The sequence below is a fragment of the Odontesthes bonariensis genome, chromosome 21, assembly GCF_027942865.1.
Source record: "Odontesthes bonariensis isolate fOdoBon6 chromosome 21, fOdoBon6.hap1, whole genome shotgun sequence".
In the NCBI taxonomy this organism is placed as follows: domain Eukaryota; kingdom Metazoa; phylum Chordata; class Actinopteri; order Atheriniformes; family Atherinopsidae; genus Odontesthes; species Odontesthes bonariensis.
The window spans coordinates 1,115,927-1,138,386 of NC_134526.1; the positions used below are offsets into that span (position 1 = coordinate 1,115,927).

Below are 22,460 nucleotides of genomic sequence, written 5' to 3' on the forward strand. Positions count from 1 at the left end.
TTTGTTTTATTTCTGTCTCCAGACTGTTCCACAGAGCCCCCCCCCCCCCCCCCCCCCCCCCCCCAGCTCATATCTGTTTGGACCTTTTGTTTTTTTTTTAATTTTACATTATTTACATTATTACATTTACGCTTTGTACATTAAAAAGAGAGATAAATATTAGAAAGTTTGTTGTCTGTAATTACATAAAAGTTTCTTTGTTTTTAAGCTGAATCCATTACATTTATCAATAAACATCAATAAACCTGTTTTATTTTTCATTCATTCATAAGATCCATTTGATTCTTTTCATACTTTATACTGTGTTTTTTCTTCATTTTGAAGTTTTTTTGTGACTGTTTGACACGATAAAAGTTTTTTTATTTAGTTTTAATTCATCATAAATGTGATAAACAGAGTTTAAACCAACAGGTATTTGGACCAAAGCCCGTCTCAGACGTCTCAGACGGACGTCAGAGAACACCGGGAGGTGTTTGTGCTGAGGGAAGAAATCAGAAAACAGGTGACGGCGGTCAACTGGTGCGAAGCAGGAAGTAATGAAGGAAAATAAACAGGAAGTAATGAAGGAAAATAAACAGGAAGTAATGAAGGAAAATAAACAGGAAGTAATGAAGGAAAATAAACAGGAAGTATTTTATTTATTTATTTATTTTTTATTCAAATATGTCACATAGACAAAACAATGACATACTCAGAAGTAAACAATTATTATTTTTAACTTTATATATTCACACCTCCACATATAGAAAAACAACTTGAAGGATCTTAAATGCCCAAGATAAAAAAATAAAAAATAAAATAAAAAGGGGGATAATAAATAATAATAAAAATAAATGAATAAAATAAATAACTTCTAAACAGTTACAAGAGGTTAGGACAGGTTAAGATCTTCTATGAGTGTGTATCATTTATTTGCATGGGGATTATTTATATGTTTCAAACATTTTTGTAATGAGGATATATTATTTTTTAATGCAAGCCATGAAGGTGGGATTTGGCATATCAACACTTGTGAATATAAAATTTTGTGATGATGATGAGGTTATTTATCAAGAACTCTGTTTTCTTATCTTTGAGGATTACGCCTACTTGGATATCTTGAAAAGACCAAAAATCTGTGCTCATGGAACTGGACGATAATAAGTCATGTAGAGATTTCCACAAATTTTGGACAGTCTCACATTCATGAAATAGGTGTTCTGTTGTTTCCAAATTTATTTAGCAGTTATAACAGTTTTCTACAACAAATTTAAATCTTCTTTTTAAAATTCATTTGAGGGATAGATGTTGTTTATACTTTTGAAATGAACTTCTTTACATTTTGGGGGAACTGGGAATTTTAAGTATTTTGTCCGAATATTTGATTTTTCACATTTGTTATAATTTCTAAGAATGAATGAGCTTCTTGCTATACCTGAATAAACAGGAAGTAATGAAGGAAAATAAATAGGAAGTAATGAAGGAAAATAAAGGAAAATAAACATACTACATACTGCATACTTCCATACTACATACTGCATACTACATACTACATACTGCATACTACATACTGCATACTGCATACTATATACTGCATACTACATACTACATACTGCATACTACATACTATATACTGCATACTACATACTGCATGCTACATACTGCATACTGCATACTACATACTGCATACTGCATACTACATACTGCATACTGCATACTACATACTGCATACTACATACTGCATACTACATACTGCATACTACATACTACATACTACATATTACATACTGCATGCTACATGCTACATACTGCATATTACATACTGCATACTACATACTGCATGCTACATACTGCATACTACATACTGCATACTACATACTACATACTACATATTACATACTGCATACTACATACTGCATACTGCATACTACATACCACATGCTACATACTGCATACTGCATACTACATACTACATACTGCATACTGCATACTGCATACTACATACTGCATGCTACATACTGCATACTACATACTGCATACTACATACTACATACTACATATTACATACTGCATACTACATACTGCATGCTACATACTACATACCACATGCTACATACTGCATATTACATACTGCATACTACATACTGCATGCTACATACTACATACTGCATACTACATACTACATACTGCATGCTACATACTGCATACTACATACTGCATGCTACATACTGCATACTACATACTGCATACTACATACTACATACTACATATTACATACTGCATACTACATACTGCATGCTACATACTACATACCACATGCTACATACTACATGCTACATACTACATACTGCATACTACATACTGCATACTGCATACTGCATACTACATACTGCATGCTACATACTGCATACTACATACTACATACTACATACTGCATACTACATACTACATACTACATACTGCATACTACATACTGCATACTACATACTGCATACTGCATACTACATACCACATGCTACATACTACATGCTACATACTACATACTGCATACTACATACTGCATACTACATACTGCATACTACATACTGCATACTACATACTGCATACTGCATACTACATACCACATGCTACATACTACATGCTACATACTACATACTGCATACTACATACTGCATACTGCATACTGCATACTGCATACTACATACTGCATGCTACATACTGCATACTACATACTGCATACTACATACTACATACTACATATTACATACTGCATACTACATACTGCATGCTACATACTACATACCACATGCTACATACTGCATATTACATACTGCATACTACATACTGCATGCTACATACTGCATACTACATACTGCATACTACATACTACATACTACATACTACATATTACATACTGCATACTACATACTTCATACTTCCATACTACATACTACATACTGCATACTGCATACTACATACCACATGCTACATACTACATACTTCCATACTGCATACTAATCGGTCAGACAGTATGCAGAGCGTTTACCCACAATGCATTTCGCTCCTGCCCGAGCCGAAATCAGCCGGCCTGAAGCTGATTTCTCTTAAGCTCTAAACTCTGTAAACTTTAGCAACATTTGAAACATTTTCAGGAGAGAAAGTAGTCGTTTAGATCCCCAACGTGTTGAAAACCTGACAAAATACCGGCTGTTTACCATTTAGTTCCCACGAATTCGGCGCTACTAAAGCTAGCCGCAGTGAGCTAACGCACTTCCGGTTATTTTCACAAAATAAAATACCTGTTGCCTTTTATCATAGGGAAAGCCATTACCATACAATTGGTGCTTTTGTTTTGAAAACAGGAAGTGAACCTACCCTCGTTGTAGCTAGCTTGAAACTGCCGTTTTGACAGGAAATGACGATCGGCGACGTCACGTTCCGTTGCATCTTGGGTAGTTTGAGTATGAGTAGTAACCTCATGATGCATACCCAACATTTAGGAGAATCTAGTATGCATCCGGGAACTTAAAAAACAACAGTCTTTCTCTCTCGGTCGCCATTGTTCACTGTCAGGGCCGGCCCAAGCCTTTATGGGACCTTAAGCAGAATTTACCTCAGCTGCAGAGGCCTCATTATTCCACAGGCTGCACTGTTATGTGTGTAACGGACCCACAGTCATTAGCATTATTTGTAATCATCTTACATTATACAGGTGTCATTCTTGTTTTTAACCTTAAAGGGATAAATTATTCAATGTTATTTTAATTTCATGTATATATTTACTTTTTTATCACAACGTCTCGGTGCTCTCTGGGGCCCCCTGGTGGCGTGGGGGCCCTAAGCGACCGCGTAGTTGGCATATGCCTTGGGCCGGCTCTGGTCTGTGAGGAGTGGAACGGAGCCGGAAGGTGAACCATCAATCAACGACTTTCACCATAGACGTAAGAGATTGTGTCGTCCAGCGTAGCGCCGCCTGCTGATCGGGAGGGGAACTGCCTTGGGTATCCGACAGCCCGACGGAGAACTTCGAAAGGTTTAGAGCCTCTGCGTGACCACGGAGAAGCAGACTGAGGCCTTTAGGCTGAGAGCTGAGGAGCAGAGAACAGGTGGAGGATCACCTGCAGACAGGTGTGACTGAGACCAGGACGCCCGAGGACGACCTAAGATGAACTCAGGTGACCTCAGGTGACCTCAGATGAACCCAAAGGACAGCACCAGAATCAGACAAATTTAAACAATTTAAACCATAACAAGATGAAATCCAAAGTCTGAAAGTACAGAAACCAGAGCTGTTCACACCCTGGGATCTGATGTTTTCACCTGTTTCTCCTGCTGGACATGAAATAACTATGTTATAACTATATTATTAATAATAATGATAAATAAGAAGCTCTGTCTGCCCCTGAACACACTTCTGGAAGCTGCTCCATCACAACGATAAGAACCACCAGAGAACAGCTGTTCTGCATGTTTTAAGGACCATCCATCAGCAGCTTAACTCAGAACTCTGTTTCAGACTTTATCTTCTTTATTATTAGAGCTTCCAAGTGGGTTGTAGGAGGAGAGAGACGTCAGGATGGCATGCGCCTTACACCAATTAGAGCATACATGGATGATATGACGTTAGTGACTACAACAGTGCCATGTATGAAGAGAATACTGGAGAGACTTAATAAGAATCCAAAGTGGGCTGGGATGAAAATCAAATCTACTAAGTCTAGAAGTATCTCAATAAGTAGAGGGAAATTAAGTGATAGAAAGTTTGTAATAGATGAAGAAAGCATTCCAATAATTAGGGAAAAGGCAGTAAAGAGTTTAGGCAGGTGGTACCAGGCAGACATGAATGATGGAGAGCAGGCAGTGCAGTTTGGGAAAGATGTTGCTGAGGGACTGGATAGAATAGATAAATCAGAACTTCCAGGAAAGTTGAAGCTGTGGTGTCTGCAGTTTGGATTGTTTCCTAGGTTGATGTGGCCACTGTCTGTGTATGAGATTCCATTATCTGTTGCAGTAAAAATGGAAAGATTAGTTAGCTTTTATATTAGGAAGTGGCTAGGTGTTCCTAGATGCTTAAGTACTGTGGCACTGTATGGGAAAGGCATACTCCAGCTCCCAGTATCTAGTCTAGTAGAGGAGTTTAAATGTACTAAAGTTAGGACAGAGCTCCTGTTAGCTGGGAGTAAAGATGTGGTAGTTAGTAAGGTGGTTCCAAACCCAACCAAGGGGAGGAAGTGGGAACCAAGAACGGCAGCTCAGGAGGCAGAAGCAACTCTTAGACATGCAGAGATTGTGGGTAATGTGCAAATAGGCCGGGGAGGCTTGGGGCTTGGCCCATGCAAACCAGTGTGGAGTAGAGCAGGTCCCAAGGAGAAGAGAAAGCTAGTTGTTGAGCAGGTTCGTAGACAGGAGGAAATGTTAAGGGGTGCAAAGGCAGTGGCTCAGGCTAAGCAGGGACGGTGGGTGAATTGGGAAGGTGTAGAGAAGAAAAAGCTTAGTTGGAAAGAGCTGTGGAGTATGGAGGAAAGGAGTATTAGATTTTTGATAGGGGCAACATATGATGTATTGCCAACTCCCCAGAACCTAAAACTCTGAGTAAATGGAGACCCGTTATGTTCGTTATGTTCAGGTACTGCAACTCTAAGGCATATTTTGACAGGTTGTAAGGTTAGTCTGTCACAAGGCCGGTATACGTGGCGACATGACCAAGTATTAAGAAGCTTAGCTGCAGGTGTTGAAGATAAACGAAGGCAGGTAAACTTAGGAGGGTCTAAGGTGAAGAGAGTTGCAATTCAGTTTGTTCAAGAGGGGGAGAAAGTTAAAAAGACGATAAGGAGGCACGGCAGCTTGGAGGATGCTTGTGATTGGGAGATGCAGGTAGATTTAGGAAATAAGCTTGTTGTTCCCCAGGAAATAGCCTCTACAAATCTAAGGCCTCATATAGTCTTGTGGTCTAGAAGTAGAATGAGAGTCTGTTTCATAGAGCTGACTGTTCCTTGGGAGGAATTAGTAGCAGAAGCATATGAAAGGAAAAAGCTTAGATATGTGGAGTTGGGGGCAGAAGCAGAGCAGCGAGGATGGAAGGTTAGAATCTGTCCAGTGGAAGTAGGATGTAGAGGATTTGTTGCAAAGTCTGTTGTCTCATTGCTGAGGGAGCTGGGTGTAAGTGGACAGAGTGTGAGGAAAATAGTGCAGGAAGTGTCAGATGAGGCAGTAAAGTCCAGTCAGTGGATTTGGATTAGAAGAAGCACTAGCAGCTGGGGCCCAGCAGGGGGAGCACTTAGGGTAAACAGACTCTTGGAAGAAGCAAAGAAGAAGTTCAAGATATTTAAGTGGAGGGTGTGGCCCATGTGAGCCTTTTGAAACCAGGCGGCCATTTTAGGTGAGTTGGCCTGTATGGCTTTGTTTCTGCTGGTGTTTTTAGTGACTGTAGGACTGTTTAGGTGAGTTTGTCTGCTGAATCTGCCAGTGTGTGTTGTCCTGCCTCCACCTCTGGCACCCTCTATACTTTCATTACCCCCTAACCGAACCAGGGTTTGCATCCCATTCCTACTTATCTTTACCTCTTCTATCCTGGAGGTGTCGTGGGCCCAACTAGAGGAAACACTGATGATAGGAGGTTCCCACCTGATGACCCCAATGACATGTTGGTCAGCACTGCAAGTTTCTTGTGTTTACCTTGAATCTGGTGATAAAGCTCCATCATCCCCGCTGCCTCCGTCCACCTCTGAACTCCACACATCACTTTGCCTCCTTCTCCAGTTTATAACCAAACCGAGCCGCTCGGTCCAAACTCATTTAAAAGAAACTTAAAATTATCATTTTGAATGTTCCTTTTACCAACAGCCTGCAGAAAAAGATGCTGCAGGAACCTATAATCTGGCTTTAAATAAGTTCCCATGTGTCGAAGCACCAGGTGTCGCCCACGTCTGGAGATGCTGGGCTTTGCCTGTTGGATGTGTGACCCAGTTCACTCTCTGTGGTTCAGGCCAAAGGGAGCCGAAGACCTGGGCCCTTCTGGGCCAAACAGGCTCTGCTTTCCTTATCTGTGGTTTAAAGATGGCTGAAAGCCACAGGCCGCAGAGATTTCAGCTGTGACGCCGTCACCGTTATGAAACAGCCTGAGCAGATCAGGTTCGATGTTCTGAGATTCCTCCGTTAAGGAGTCTTCCCTGGTTTTATTTTTTCTGTTTCACTTTGTTTTTCTGCTTTTATCTTGGTTCATATTTTCTGTTGTTTTTTAAGCATTTTGAAGCAGAAGTTTCTTCTTCTTCTTATGACCACTTTCATTCATATGGCAGCACATTTAAAATAAAACTAAATGCTAAAAGCTATACGCTACTTTTGGATTCATTTTTGGATTTTACGTACAAATGCGATTAATCAGGGAAATCATGTGATTAATTAGATTAAACATTTTAATCGTAGCCCATCAAAGAGATGAGCTGTCACGGCTGCTGGGATCAGTGAGTTTTATCTGCATGTAGAACTGAGTGTCATCAGCGTAGAAAATATAATGTAGATTATGGCCTGTGGTCCACCTACAGTCAGCTTAGCTGTTGAGCAGGTAGAGTTATTCAGAGAGACTGAAAAGGTTTTATTAGAGCGATATGAGGATCATAAGGCCTTGATTCCATCTCAGGACACTAAATTATTCAGGAGGATGTTGTGATCGACAGCATATCTAAAAGAACTCAAACTGAGAAGTCTTCTCTGTCTGCCCTCAGCAGCAGGGCATCGGTCGCCTTAACGAGAGCAGTCTCTGAACTCTGAAGTGCTCTAAAGTCAGGCTGAAAGCTGTTAAAACTCTTTTATTGTTCATGAATTATATCAACTGTGCAGAGATGACTTTCTCCAGGACCTCAGATTAAAAAGACCATCGGTCTGCAGTTATTCAAGGGGTCCAAATCAGAGGTGTGACCAGAAAACAAAACCACTACTACAACTTCAAGCATAATAATAATAATAATAGTAATAATTCAATTCGGTAATGAAAATATGGTCACACTAGCATAAATCATGACCCTCAATTTTGTTAACAGTGTGGAATTTAAAAAAAATAAAAATTTGTAAAGAAATGTAGAACTTGTATGATGCAAACGCACCATTACAACGCCATCAGGGTCACAAGAAATGTGTTAACAGTGTAAACTTGGACACAAATTCAATAATCAAAACCATAACTGAAGCCTATAATGCAAAGAAATTCAGAATAATCTCTACAATTTATGGGCACATAATGGAGGCAAGGGGGAATACAACGACATGAGTAAAACTGAAGTTTAGGTGTGAACATATCTGATGATGAATGGTCACATATTTGGAGAACACAGCAGCCAACAACATCATCACGTGTTTGGAGACTACATTGCTGGAAAAATTTAATTAGATTTTTTATAACACCCAAAATTAGGAATAAACATACTTCATTACCACAGCCGTGTTGGAGAAGCTGTGGAGATGTAAATGTGAACCACTCAGATGTGTTCTGGCTCTGTCCTAAAATCACAAAATTCTGGGAAGATGTTCATTTGGTTATGTGCAGAATTTTGGGTTATGTTGTATCCAAGTCTTGTACATTATTATATCTTGGTGTTATTACGGAAAATGACGGTTGAAAGATGATAGATACATGTTGAAAATGATGTTAGTAGCCTGTAAAAAGGCAATTACAAGAAAATGGTACAAGACAGACCCACCATCCCAGGAAGATTGGTTGAAAGTTATGAACGAAATACATATTATGGAACAACTGACTTATAAAATAAGGACTCAAGAGGATCAATACTGCCGGAAGTGGGAGAAATGGAGTGAATACATAAAAACGACAGGACAAGGACCATCACATTGATATCGAAAATTGATCAAACTGTAGAAACATGGTGATCCAACATGTTCTTTTTCACTTTTTTCGTTTTTTATTCGTTCCCCCCCCACTCCCCTTCCCCTTGCATAATGTTCTAAAGAAAAACAATAAAAAGAAAGTATCAAAAAAATAAAAATCGTGGCCTTTTTTCTGGCCAGTTTTCTTTGGATGGACGGGGCATTTCTCAGGGGGGCAGTGCCCCCCCGTAGCCACGCCCCTGGTCCAAATGAGGTTTCTTTAGCAGTGGAGTAACGCTGGTATTCTGAAAAAGGAAAATCCAGAGGCCGGAGACTTATTAACTTAAGATAACTATGTTGACTGTGGGGAATAAATCTTTCAGCAGCCGAGTGGGAATAATATTCAGTCTGCAGGACGAAGAGGTCGTACGGGAGACTCTGGAAGGAAACGATTTCATTAAACAAGATGAACGTCAGAGATAACAGCTGACGGGTAAATCCAGAGGCCTCAGAGGGCGAAGAGCCAAACCAGAGGACAGTCCTGGTTTTAAGGTGTGACCTTAAAGTGTAGCTTCTCCTACAGATCGAGTGAACTGGGAAGTCTGAGATATTAAAGGTCTGGGAGTGAGTGCGCGTGATGAACAGGGCGATTAATCGCTTTTGTACGCAGAATCCAAAAATGAATCCAAAAGTAGTGTATACACTGGAAAAAATGCCCCTCCAAAAATAAGTAAGAAAAACAACAAATACAAGAAATAAGCAAAGAAATCTGCCAATGGAACTAGTGAAAATCGGCTTGTCCAGATTTCTTGAAATAAAATGTGATATTTAGGACTTTTGAGTTAAAAGTGATCTTAAAATTAGCTTAAAAACCTCTTCAAATGAAAAAAAAAGTTTGTTTCATGTGAAATATGACTCAAAACAATTTGTTTTCAAGACTTTTTCACTTAACAAGATATTCCAGATGTATTGTATTAAAACAAGTCCCTATATCTGGCTGTGAGCAACAGACTTTTACAAAATAAAAGCCTGTGAGCAACAGACTTTTACACAATAAAAGCCTGTGAGCAACAGACTTTTACAATAATAAAATAAAAATAAAAAAATTCCAAATAATAATAATAATAATAAATAAAACTGCGTGAATAAAACTTTTTGACTTTAAATAATTAGTTAATGCGATAATAACGAGTTAACTCGCCCAGCCCTAATTATGAATAAACACCAAAGTTACCAAGAGTAAACACCTTGTCATATTCAGGTATTTCAACGGATAAATGTCCTGAAACCTCAGAGGCAAAATAAGCTGATTTCACCAACATTACCCAGAATGCTCTCTGGCCTCAGGTGCACTGCAATGACTCTGTATATAACGAGGTCAATGGGAAGCGTAAACAGCGGCTGACTTGTTACTTTTGGATGCCTTAGCGCGTCAGGCTCTTGGAAGAGAGCGTGTGTTCCGAGACCGAGCAGACAGACGAACGGCTGACATCCTGATTTAGGGCACCAAGGACTGTGCTCAGGCTACGCAGACAGATCTTTGAGTCCAGCCGGTCGATGATGAAGGAGAGGAGTTCGTCTCTGGAATCCAGCTGGAAGGTGAGAGATGATGATGTCGATATATTAGCTTAGCTGCTTACTTTATTCATGTTTTGTGACCCAGGTGGGTCTCAGAGTAAAGAGGATCGGATCGGTTCGCAGTTGGAGGATCCAACTCTGTCTCATCAAAGTTTGCAGAGACTCGCAGCAGGAAAGACAAGTTCTCCTTCACCCCCCGTGATCTGCAATGCAAATACTCCACGTACGTTTGATTACTGACGTTAAGGTGAATGAGCTGGTGCCACGTTAGGAGCTGGATGTCATAAGCCATGGACAGAGCCGTTCTAAGAACGCCGTTCTAAGAACGCCGTTCTAAGAACGCCGTTCTAAGAACGCCGTTCTAAGAACGGTCCTCCTCGAATTCCGTTCTGATAGCTGCCCTCCCCCAGCGGAACTGTTTCAGTCTGCATTCCCACATGAGTCGGACCTGATGGGGACTGATGCAACGCAGCCGTCTGCGACAGCGACGTGTTACTTTAGCGCCACATTCAACAACAAAACAAAACAAAACAATACAAAACAAAACAAAAACAAGACAAAACAAGACAAGACAAAACAAGACAAAACAAAAATACAAAACCATACAAAACAAAAACAAGACAAAACAAGACAAAACAAGACAAAACAAAACCATACAAAAAAAAAATACAAAACAAGACAAAACAATACAAAACAAGACAAAACAATACAAAACAATACAAAACAATACAAAACAAAACCATACAAAAAAAAATACAAAACAAAAGCAAGACAAAACAAAACAAGACAAAACAAAACAAAACAAAACAAAACAAAACAAAACAAAACCCGGTAAAAGTAAGGAAAGAAGAAAAAAACACCACCAAGAAGCTAACATGGAGAGCGGGGAGGCCACCGTGTTCATGGTCTGCATGATGGTGATATTAATCATGGACGATCACATGGGGCGTCTAACATGGAGGCTGGCAGAGCTCACAGAGAGAGTCAGGAGACGCAGGATGGAGCGCAGGCCGTACTTCTTGGTTTCATGAAGGAAGGAGAGCAGAGCGCCGCAGACAAAGGAGACCACGTGGAGGTTTAACTTATTAAACACGCCAAGGTTGTGTCCGTGTCGTATGAGGAAACATTTCAGCCTGACAGCTCCTCTGGGCTCAATTATGCAGCCTTAAGTTCTTCCTCTGTGTAAAACAATACATTTTACTTCCTGTCTCTTCAGGGTGACGCCTTCTTCTGACAGGAGCAGCACTTGGTGGCCATGTTTGGATGGTCCACTGGTAAAGCGGGGGGGGGGGGGGGCGCGACCCGACCGACGGATTCAGCGGGTATAGAAAATGGATGGATGGATGAATTGGATTATTTTGAAAATAATTATGATTACAATGAATTGAATTCCAATTGGCTTGAATTGGACTTTATTATTTAAGTGCCTTGAGATGACATTTGTTGTATTTGGCGCTATATAAATAAAAATGAATTGAATTGATCTGGAACAGCAACTTTCCCCAATGGAACTCCCTGATCGCTTTGAGACCGTTAGCCTACAGAAAAGAATGCGACCCTCATCTCAGAACGATGTTTCAGACCACCTTCAGGCAGAAAATCTAAATCTCTCCGGGAGATCGGCCTCACTGACCTGCATCGCCTTCGGTGGGTCTCTGAGCATCGCTGGATGTTCTTTTAGCCTGTTTCCTTCACATCTACCCGGTTTCGGAACACACGCTCTCTTCCAAGAGCCTGACGCGCTAAGGGATCCAAAAGCAGAAAGTCAGCCGCTGGTTAAGCTTCCCATTGACCTTGTTATATACAGAGTCAGATTAACCTTCAATTAGTCCACAATTTAAGTTAAACAGAATAATGTCAGCATCATTATGGGGTATAATGTATATATTTATTTATGTTTGCTTCAAACTAATTAAACATACAATCCATTAGTCAAGCAAACTTGATGTGAATACCAGCGGACTACTTTAGGAAACTCCTACGACAGCTCTGGATCACTGTAAATTCTGTTCCTACCTGAAAGAAAACGTAAAATACGAACAGATTGATGAATGTTCTCTTAAATCTGTGCGTACGGACGGTTTGTTGCATTGTTTTAAACACGTTTGTGGACAAACTGGAGATCCTCTGAACATCTTTGCTCCTTTTTGCTCTGAACTGTCACTTTGTTGCAGGTCTGAAATGTAAAAATTGATGTTTATTAATAAACTAAATGAATCTGATGGCTTTATACTGCATTTTCTTTATCATTTCTATTTGATGCTGACTTATCATCGATTATGATGATGAATCCATTAATTTCCTCCCGTATCAGCGGTCAGATTAAACCGGAGCTCAGCCGTAAACAGTTAAAGACGTTTGTATCCTGATAATAATCCAGACGTCCTTTTAATCCGACACAGACGGAGACGAGCGGGAGAATAATTGATGAGATTTCTGATTTCCTTCAAGATCACTTCAATGACCTCCGGGGTAATAAAATTAAATGAAGCCCCCCCCCCCATCCCGCCTTCTTCTTCTTTCTATGAATACAAAACGATCCAGAACTGGGTGAAGGTGTGGTGGAGGTGTGATGGAGGTTAGGTGGAGGTGTTGTGGAGGTTGGGTAGATGTGTGGTGGAGGTTGGGTGGAGGTGTGGTGGAGGTTGGGTAGAGATTGGATGGATGTGTGGTGGAGGTTGGGTGGAGGTTGGATGGAGGTATATTGGAGGTTGGGTGGATGTGTATTGGAAGTTGGGTGGAGGATGGATGGAGGTGTGGTGGAGGTTGGGTAGAGGTTGGATGGAGGTGTGGGGGAGGTTGGGTGGATGTTGGGTGAAGGTTGGGTGGAGGTTGGGTGGATGTTGGGTGAAGGTTGGGTGGATGTGTTGGGGAGGTTGGATGGATGTGTGGGGGAGGTTGGGTGAAGGTCTGATGGAGGTTGGTTGGATGTGTGGGGAGGTTGGGTGAAGGTTGGGTGGATGTGTGGGGGAGGTTGGGTGGATGTTGGGTGAAGGTTGGGTGGAGGTTGGGTGGATGTTGGGTGAAGGTTGGGTGGATGTGTTGGGGAGGTTGGATGGATGTGTGGGGGAGGTTGGGTGGATGTGTGGGGAGGTTGGGTGGAGGTTGGGTGGATGTGTGGGGAGGTTGGGTGGATGTGTGGGAGAGGTTGGGTGGAGGTTGGGTGGATGTGTGGGGGAGGTTGGGTGGATGTGTGGGGAGATGGGTGGATGTGTGGGGAGGTTGGGTGGATGTGTGGGGAGGTTGGGTGGAGGTTGGGTGGATGTGTGGGGAGGTTGGGTGGAGGTTGGGTGGATGTGTGGGGAGGTTGGGTGGATGTGTGGGGAGGTTGGGTGGAGGTTGGGTGGATGTGTGGGGGAGGTTGGGTGGAGGTTGGGTGGATGTGTGGGGGAGGTTGGGTGGAGGTTGGGTGGATGTGTGGAGGAGGTTGGTGGAGGTTGGATGAAGGTTGGGTGGAGGTTGGGTGGATGTTGGGTGAAGGTTGGATGGAGGTTAGGTGGATGTTGGGTGAAGGTTGGGTGGATGTGTGGGGAGGTTGGGTGGAGGTTGGGTGGATGTGTGGGGGAGGTCGGGTGGAGGTTGGGTGGATGTGTGGGGGAGGTTGGGTGGAGGTTGGGTGGATGTGTGGAGGAGGTTGGTGGAGGTTGGGTGGATGTGTGGGGGAGGTTGGGTGGAGGTTGGGTGGATGTGTGGGGAGGTTGGGTGGATGTGTGGGAGAGGTTGGGTGGAGGTTGGGTGGATGTGTGGGGGAGGTTGGGTGGATGTGTGGGGAGGTTGGGTGGAGGTTGGGTGGATGTGTGGGGAGGTTGGGTGGAGGTTGGGTGGATGTGTGGGGGAGGTTGGGTGGAGGTTGGGTGGATGTGTGGGGGAGGTCGGGTGGAGGTTAGGTGGATGTGTGGGGGAGGTTGGATGAAGGTTGGGTGGAGGTTGGGTGGATGTTGGGTGAAGGTTGGATGAAGGTTGGATGGAGGTTGTGTGGATGTTGGGTGGATGTTGGGTGGATGTGTGGGGAGGTTGGATGGAGGTTAGGTGGATGTGTGGGGGAGGTTGGGTGAAGGTTGGATGGAGGTTAGGTGGATGTTGGGTGAAGGTTGGGTGGGTGTTGGGTGAAGGTTGGGTGGAGGTTGGGTGGATGTGTGGGGGAGGTTGGGTGGAGGTTGGGTGAAGGTTGGGTGGATGTGTGGGAGGTCGGGTGGAGGTTAGGTGGATGTGTGGGGAGGTCGGGTGGAGGTTAGGTGGATGTGTGGGGGAGGTTGGGTGAAGGTTGGATGGAGGTTAGGTGGATGTTGGGTGAAGGTTGGGTGGGTGTTGGGTGAAGGTTGGGTGGAGGTTGGGTGGATGTGTGGGGGAGGTTGGGTGGAGGTTGGGTGAAGGTTGGGTGGATGTGTGGGAGGTCGGGTGGAGGTTAGGTGGATGTGTGGGGAGGTTGGGTGGATGTTGGGTGAAGGTTGGGTGGAGGTTGGGTGGATGTTGGGTGGAGGTTGGGTGAAGGTTGGGTGGATGTTGGGTGAAGGTTGGGTGGAGGTTGGGTGGATGTGTGGGGGAGGTTGGGTGGATGTTGGGTGAAGGTTGGGTGGAGGTTGGGTGGAGGTTGGGTGAAGGTTGGGTGGATGTGTGGGGAGGTTGGGTGAAGGTTGGGTGGAGGTTGGGTGGAGGTTGGGTGAAGGTTGGGTGGAGGTTGGGTGGAGGTTGGGTGAAGGTTGGGTGGAGGTTGGGTGGATGTGTGGGGGAGGTTGGGTGGAGGTTGGGTGAAGGTTGGGTGGAGGTTGGGTGGATGTGTGGGGGAGGTTGGGTGGAGGTTGGGTGAAGGTTGGGTGGAGGTTGGGTGGATGTGTGGGGGAGGTTGGGTGGATGTGTGGGGGAGGTTGGGTGGATGTGTGGGGGAGGTTGGGTGGAGGTTGGGTGAAGGTTGGGTGGAGGTTGGGTGGAGGTTGGGTGGATGTGTGGGGGAGGTTGGGTGGATGTTGGGTGAAGGTTGGGTGGAGGTTGGGTGAAGGTTGGGTGGAGGTTGGGTGAAGGTTGGGTGGATGTGTGGGGGAGGTTGGGTGAAGGTTGGGTGGAGGTTGGGTGGAGGTTGGGTGAAGGTTGGGTGGATGTGTGGGGGAGGTTGGGTGAAGGTTGGGTGGAGGTTGGGTGGAGGTTGGGTGAAGGTTGGGTGGATGTTAGGTGGATGTGGGGGAGGTTGGGTGGAGGTTGGGTGGAGGTTGGGTGAAGGTTGGGTGGATGTTAGGTGGGTGTGTGGGGGAGGTTGGATGGTTGTGTGGGGGAGGTTGGGTGGGTGTGTGGGGGAGGTTGGGTGGAGGTTGGATGGAGGTTAGGTGGATGTGTGGGGGAGGTTGGGTGGGTGTGTGGGGGAGGTTGGGTGGAGGTTGGGTGGATGTGGGGTGGATGTGTGGGGGAGGTTGGGTGGAGGTTGGGTGGGTGTGTGGGGGAGGTTGGGTGGAGGTTGGATGGAGGTTAGGTGGATGTGTGGGTGAAGGTTGGGTGAAGGTTGGGTGGATGTGGGGGAGGTTGGGTGGAGCTTGGGTGGAGGCTTCCAGGACTCATCCCCTTTAAGGTTAACTTTCTGCTTTATGAGATTGTAACCGTTTACTGATAAAGAGATGATGAGTGACATCAGAGTCACGTGATCGGACCCCGAACACGTCACTGATGACAGAAACATGAAAGCTGATTTATTCTGTTTATCAGGTCACGTGAGGCTCACCCCACCCAACACGAGCTCATAAAGGGAGAGAACAGATTGTCCTCCCCCCGAGTCCGATCCTCATTCACCTGAGAGGGGGGGCAGGAGGGGGAGGAGGGGCAGGAGGGCATGAGGGGAGGAGGGGGAGGCGGCAGCAGGTAGAGAGGCAGGAAGGGGGAGCTGCGCCTGCGCACTGCCGCCCATCCCCTCCGCATCGCCCCCCCCCCGGCCCCCCTCCCTCCCTGCCTTTTTCTGCAGCATCAGTACCACCCCCCCCCCCCCCCCCTCTCTGCCGGGCTGCTGCTGCTTTGCGCTGCGGGGCCACAGACGCACCAGGAGGAAGAGCAGGAAGCCGCGGACCGACCGGGGGGCAGCCTGAGCAGCCTGAGCCAGAGCGGCGGAGAGGACCCGTTCCAGAACCAGAACCGGGACCCGTTCCAGAACCAGAACCGGGAGGAGGCTGTGCACGCGCCGCCGCCGCACGGATAAAACACACCTCCGAGGAAGCAGCAGCAGCAGAAGGCGGAGACGCGTCACGCCGCGCTCTTCCTCCCTCCATCTCTCCGCTCCTTTCCGGGGGAACCGAAGAAGAGGCGAAAGCCGAAGAGGAGGAGCAGGAGAAGCTGTCGGGAGCTCCGAGCGCAAAGCGACGAAGGACGCGGTGTCGGAACCTCCCCCCTCCCCCCCCGGACCAGGGCCGATTCTCCGTTTTCTAGCAGCCAGCTCGGCGCGGCGACACCATGAAGGACCGTACGGCGGAACTGCGAAGCGTAAGCTCAGTTTTTTATCTTTTCCTCATCCCTGTTGGCCTCCATGTTTCCTCCCCCTCCTCTTCCTCCTCTTCCTCCCCCTCTCCTCCTCCTCCTCCTCCCGGGCCGCCGCAGCCTCACGGCCTCGCTGCCGCTCCTGCTGCAGCCGGAGGAGCGGCGCGGCGCGCAGGGGAGCGGAGAGGGGAGGAAAGGCTGCTGGGAGCGGGCTTTGTGCGGGCTTTGTGCGGGCTCCGGTGCTCCGGGGCTCCGGTGCTCCGGGGCTGAGCCGCGGCCCGGAGCCCTTCATGCTGTGCATACAGAGTGTGAGGATGGAGCCTGATGGAGGCTCGGGTGGAGGCTGGCTGGAGGTCACGGACCTTTTTATTCTCTTATTCTTTTATTTTCCGCCCCTGACCGCGCGCCTGAGCGCGTGTCGGCGGCTTTAGACGCAGAGGCCCTGCTGGGGCTCTTTCTCTCTCCCCGTGCAGGCTGCATGATGGACGGGGAAACGGCTCAAAACGCACCCATCCGTGCTAATTCTAATTCGGGCCGTGCGTGTCCATGCGTGCGTGCCTGGGTGAAGTGATGGAGAGGAGGTGGAGGAGGAGGAGAGTTCACTATGAAGTGAGCCGCGGAACAGAATGCAGAGATTTTTTTTTCTTTTGGAGGCCGCATCCTGCAGCTCGTGCACGCCTCCTCGCGCCTGATCAGTCCCGATCAGTCCCGATCAGGCGGATCGATGCGCGGCTGCATGGATGAAGCAGGCTGCAGGTGGAGCGGAGCGCAGGATGCGGCTTTATCTCACGCCGCTCCGCGTGCTCTCTGCCGCTCCTCCTGCACGGGTGATAGTGGAGGGAGGGGGGGGCCTCCATTGTGGCTCAGCCTCACCCTTTGGAGGTGGGGGGGCTCCATTGTGGCTCAGCCTCACCCTTTGGAGGTGGGGGGGCTCCATTGTGGCTCAGCCTCACCCTTTTCATGACCGCGCGGCTCCGCGCCGGGTGAGTCCGGAGCCTTTGACGCGTGTGCGTTATGCGGAGCGATGCGGCGTTTCTGCGCCGCCTCGAGCGAACAGCTGATGCTGGCGGTTTGGGCGGATTGTTGGGGGGTTTGGGGGGGTGAGGGGTGGGGGAGGAGGAGGAGGTGTGTGTGTGTGTGTGTGGGGGGGGGGGGGTCACATCAGCTGGTCAAACTCTGCGGCAGCTCTCCCGCCGCCGCCTCGCGGGTTCAACCAGGTTCAGTCTGAGACTGGTTCTGTTCTCCATCCTGCTTCTTCTCCTCCATCTCTGTGTGTGTGTGTGTGTGTGTGTGTGTGTGGGGGGGGGGGGGTAATCAATAGTGTGTGATCAGTAAATCAGCAGCCGAATGGTGTGCACGCGCCTGTGGAGCTAATTTACATTAAAAAAAGTGACAGCGCGGAGTTTACCGCACTGCTGTCCATCCCTCCATCATCCCTCCATCATCCAGCCTTCCCTTCTTTAATTCATCCACCTCTTACTCACCTGCTCTCCCCTTTTCTTATTCCCTTCATCCTTCTTCTTCTTTCTATTCCTGTCCTCCTTCCATCATCTTCCCTCTGCTCATTTCCCCTCTGACCTCTTTCTTTCCATCCTCCGCCCCTTCCTTTCTCCACCTTTTCCTCCCTCCATCCCTCCACCATCCTCCTGCAGAAACTTGAACATGTATGTAAAAACATGTACAGATATGAAAAAATCTTTATGTTTCGTGCTGAATAATCACCTGTGAGTCAGAGTTGGTTCCTTCCAGCTTCTGTTTCTAACCTTCCAACAGGAAGTGAAAGCATGAAAGTCCTCCAGGAACCAGCCTGGGAACCTTTAGAGCAGCAACACAACGGGTTGAATGAGCTGAAAGTCCTCCAGGAACCAGCCTGGGAACCTTTAGAGCAGCAACACAACAGGTTGAATGAGCTGAAAGTCTCCAGGAACCAGCCTGGGAACATTTAGAGCAGCAACACAACGGGTTGAATGAGCTGAAAGTCTCCAGGAACCAGCCTGGGAACATTTAGAGCAGCAACACAACAGGTTGAATGAGCTGAAAGTCCTCCAGGAACCAGCCTGGGAACCTTTAGAGCAGCAACACAACAGGTTGAATGAGCTGAAAGTCCTCCAGGAACCAGCCTGGGAACCTTTAGAGCAGCAACACAACGGGTTGAATGAGCTGAAAGTCTCCAGGAACCAGCCTGGGAACCTTTAGAGCAGCAACACAACAGGTTGAATGAGCTGAAAGTCCTCCAGGAACCAGCCTGGGAACCTTTAGAGCAGCAACACAACGGGTTGAATGAGCTGAAAGTCCTCCAGGAACCAGCCTGGGAACATTTAGAGCAGCAACACAACAGGTTGAATGAGCTGAAAGTTCTCCAGGAACCAGCCTGGGAACATTTAGAGCAGCAACACAACGGGTTGAATGAGCTGAAAGTTCTCCAGGAACCAGCCTGGGAACATTTAGAGCAGCAACACAACAGGTTGAATGAGCTGAAAGTTCTCCAGGAACCAGCCTGGGAACATTTAGAGCAGCAACACAACAGGTTGAATGAGCTGAAAGTCCTCCAGGAACCAGCCTGGGAACATTTAGAGCAGCAACACAACGGGTTGAATGAGCTGAAAGTTCTCCAGGAACCAGCCTGGGAACATTTAGAGCAGCAACACAACAGGTTGAATGAGCTGAAAGTCCTCCAGGAACCAGCCTGGGAACATTTAGAGCAGCAACACAACAGTTTGAATGAGCTGAAAGTTCTCCAGGAACCAGCCTGGGAACATTTAGAGCAGCAACACAACGGGTTGAATGAGCTGAAAGTCCTCCAGGAACCAGCCTGGGAACATTTAGAGCAGCAACACAACAGTTTGAATGAGCTGAAAGTTCTCCAGGAACCAGCCTGGGAACCTTTAGAGCAGCAACACAACGGGTTGAATGAGCTGAAAGTTCTCCAGGAACCAGCCTGGGAACATTTAGAGCAGCAACACAACAGGTTGAATGAGCTGAAAGTCTCCAGGAACCAGCCTGGGAACCTTTAGAGCAGCAACACAACAGGTTGAATGAGCTGAAAGTCTCCAGGAACCAGCCTGGGAACATTTAGAGCAGCAACACAACAGGTTGAATGAGCTGAAAGTTCTCCAGGAACCAGCCTGGGAACATTTAGAGCAGCAACACAACGGGTTGAATGAGCTGAAAGTTCTCCAGGAACCAGCCTGGGAACATTTAGAGCAGCAACACAACAGGTTGAATGAGCTGAAAGTTCTCCAGGAACCAGCCTGGGAACATTTAGAGCAGCAACACAACAGGTTGAATGAGCTGAAAGTCTCCAGGAACCAGCCTGGGAACCTTTAGAGCAGCAACACAACGGGTTGAATGAGCTGAAAGTCCTCCAGGAACCAGCCTGGGAACATTTAGAGCAGCAACACAACAGGTTGAATGAGCTGAAAGTCTCCAGGAACCAGCCTGGGAACCTTTAGAGCAGCAACACAACGGGTTGAATGAGCTGAAAGTCTCCAGGAACCAGCCTGGGAACCTTTAGAGCAGCAACACAACAGGTTGAATGAGCTGAAAGTCCTCCAGGAACCAGCCTGGGAACATTTAGAGCAGCAACACAACGGGTTGAATGAGCTGAAAGTCCTCCAGGAACCAGCCTGGGAACATTTAGAGCAGCAACACAACAGGTTGAATGAGCTGAAAGTCTCCAGGAACCAGCCTGGGAACCTTTAGAGCAGCAACACAACGGGTTGAATGAGCTGAAAGTCCTCCAGGAACCAGCCTGGGAACCTTTAGAGCAGCAACACAACAGGTTGAATGAGCTGAAAGTTCTCCAGGAACCAGCCTGGGAACCTTTAGAGCAGCAACACAACAGGTTGAATGAGCTGAAAGTCTCCAGGAACCAGCCTGGGAACCTTTAGAGCAGCAACACAACAGGTTGAATGAGCTGAAAGTCCTCCAGGAACCAGCCTGGGAACCTTTAGAGCAGCAACACAACAGGTTGAATGAGCTGAAAGTCCTCCAGGAACCAGCCTGGGAACATTTAGAGCAGCAACACAACAGGTTGAATGAGCTGAAAGTCCTCCAGGAACCAGCCTGGGAACCTTTAGAGCAGCAACACAACAGGTTGAATGAGCTGAAAGTCCTCCAGGAACCAGCCTGGGAACCTTTAGAGCAGCAACACAACGGGTTGAATGAGCTGAAAGTCCTCCAGGAACCAGCCTGGGAACCTTTAGAGCAGCAACACAACAGGTTGAATGAGCTGAAAGTCCTCCAGGAACCAGCCTGGGAACCTTTAGAGCAGCAACACAACGGGTTGAATGAGCTGAAAGTTCTCCAGGAACCAGCCTGGGAACCTTTAGAGCAGCAACACAACGGGTTGAATGAGCTGAAAGTCCTCCAGGAACCAGCCTGGGAACATTTAGAGCAGCAACACAAGGGGTTGAATGAGCTGAAAGTCCTCCAGGAACCAGCCTGGGAACATTTAGAGCAGCAACACAACGGGTTGAATGAGCTGAAAGTCTCCAGGAACCAGCCTGGGAACCTTTAGAGCAGCAACACAACAGGTTGAATGAGCTGAAAGTCTCCAGGAACCAGCCTGGGAACCTTTAGAGCAGCAACACAACAGGTTGAATGAGCTGAAAGTCCTCCAGGAACCAGCCTGGGAACCTTTAGAGCAGCAACACAACGGGTTGAATGAGCTGAAAGTCCTCCAGGAACCAGCCTGGGAACCTTTAGAGCAGCAACACAACGGGTTGAATGAGCTGAAAGTCTCCAGGAACCAGCCTGGGAACCTTTAGAGCAGCAACACAACGGGTTGAATGAGCTGAAAGTCTCCAGGAACCAGCCTGGGAACCTTTAGAGCAGCAACACAACGGGTTGAATGAGCTGAAAGTTCTCCAGGAACCAGCCTGGGAACATTTAGAGCAGCAACACAACGGGTTGAATGAGCTGAAAGTCTCCAGGAACCAGCCTGGGAACATTTAGAGCAGCAACACAACGGGTTGAATGAGCTGAAAGTCTCCAGGAACCAGCCTGGGAACCTTTAGAGCAGCAACACAACGGGTTGAATGAGCTGAAAGTCCTCCAGGAACCAGCCTGGGAACCTTTACAGCAGCAACACAACGGGTTGAATGAGCTGAAAGTCTCCAGGAACCAGCCTGGGAACATTTAGAGCAGCAACACAACAGGTTGAATGAGCTGAAAGTCCTCCAGGAACCAGCCTGGGAACATTTAGAGCAGCAACACAACAGGTTGAATGAGCTGAAAGTCCTCCAGGAACCAGCCTGGGAACCTTTAGAGCAGCAACACAACGGGTTGAATGAGCTGAAAGTCCTCCAGGAACCAGCCTGGGAACCTTTACAGCAGCAACACAACGGGTTGAATGAGCTGAAAGTCTCCAGGAACCAGCCTGGGAACATTTAGAGCAGCAACACAACGGGTTGAATGAGCTGAAAGTCTCCAGGAACCAGCCTGGGAACATTTAGAGCAGCAACACAACAGTTTGAATGAGCTGAAAGTCCTTCCATCATGATGTTCTGCTGCTGTTTAATGTCACACTTTGAGCCTGAGCTCAGGGGTCCTGCTTCAGCAGCAGGTCCAGTGCCTGATTGGAAAGGGATCAATCAGTCAGACTGAATATTCACCAGGTCACTCAGAGTGTT

The 22,460-nt window shown here is 46.9% G+C and overlaps 1 protein-coding gene across 1 annotated transcript in view; it reads left to right on the forward strand.

The window, feature by feature from the left end:
• Nucleotides 1-16,357: 16,357 nt before the first annotated feature.
• stx1b (syntaxin 1B) overlaps nucleotides 16,358-22,460 on the forward strand; it is a 91,290-nt gene continuing 85,187 nt past the window's right edge. The window contains exon 1 of the mRNA XM_075454630.1: nucleotides 16,358-16,833. Coding sequence (XP_075310745.1) covers nucleotides 16,804-16,833 — 30 coding nt within the window. The 5' untranslated portion in view covers nucleotides 16,358-16,803. The remainder of the gene's footprint in view (nucleotides 16,834-22,460) is intronic.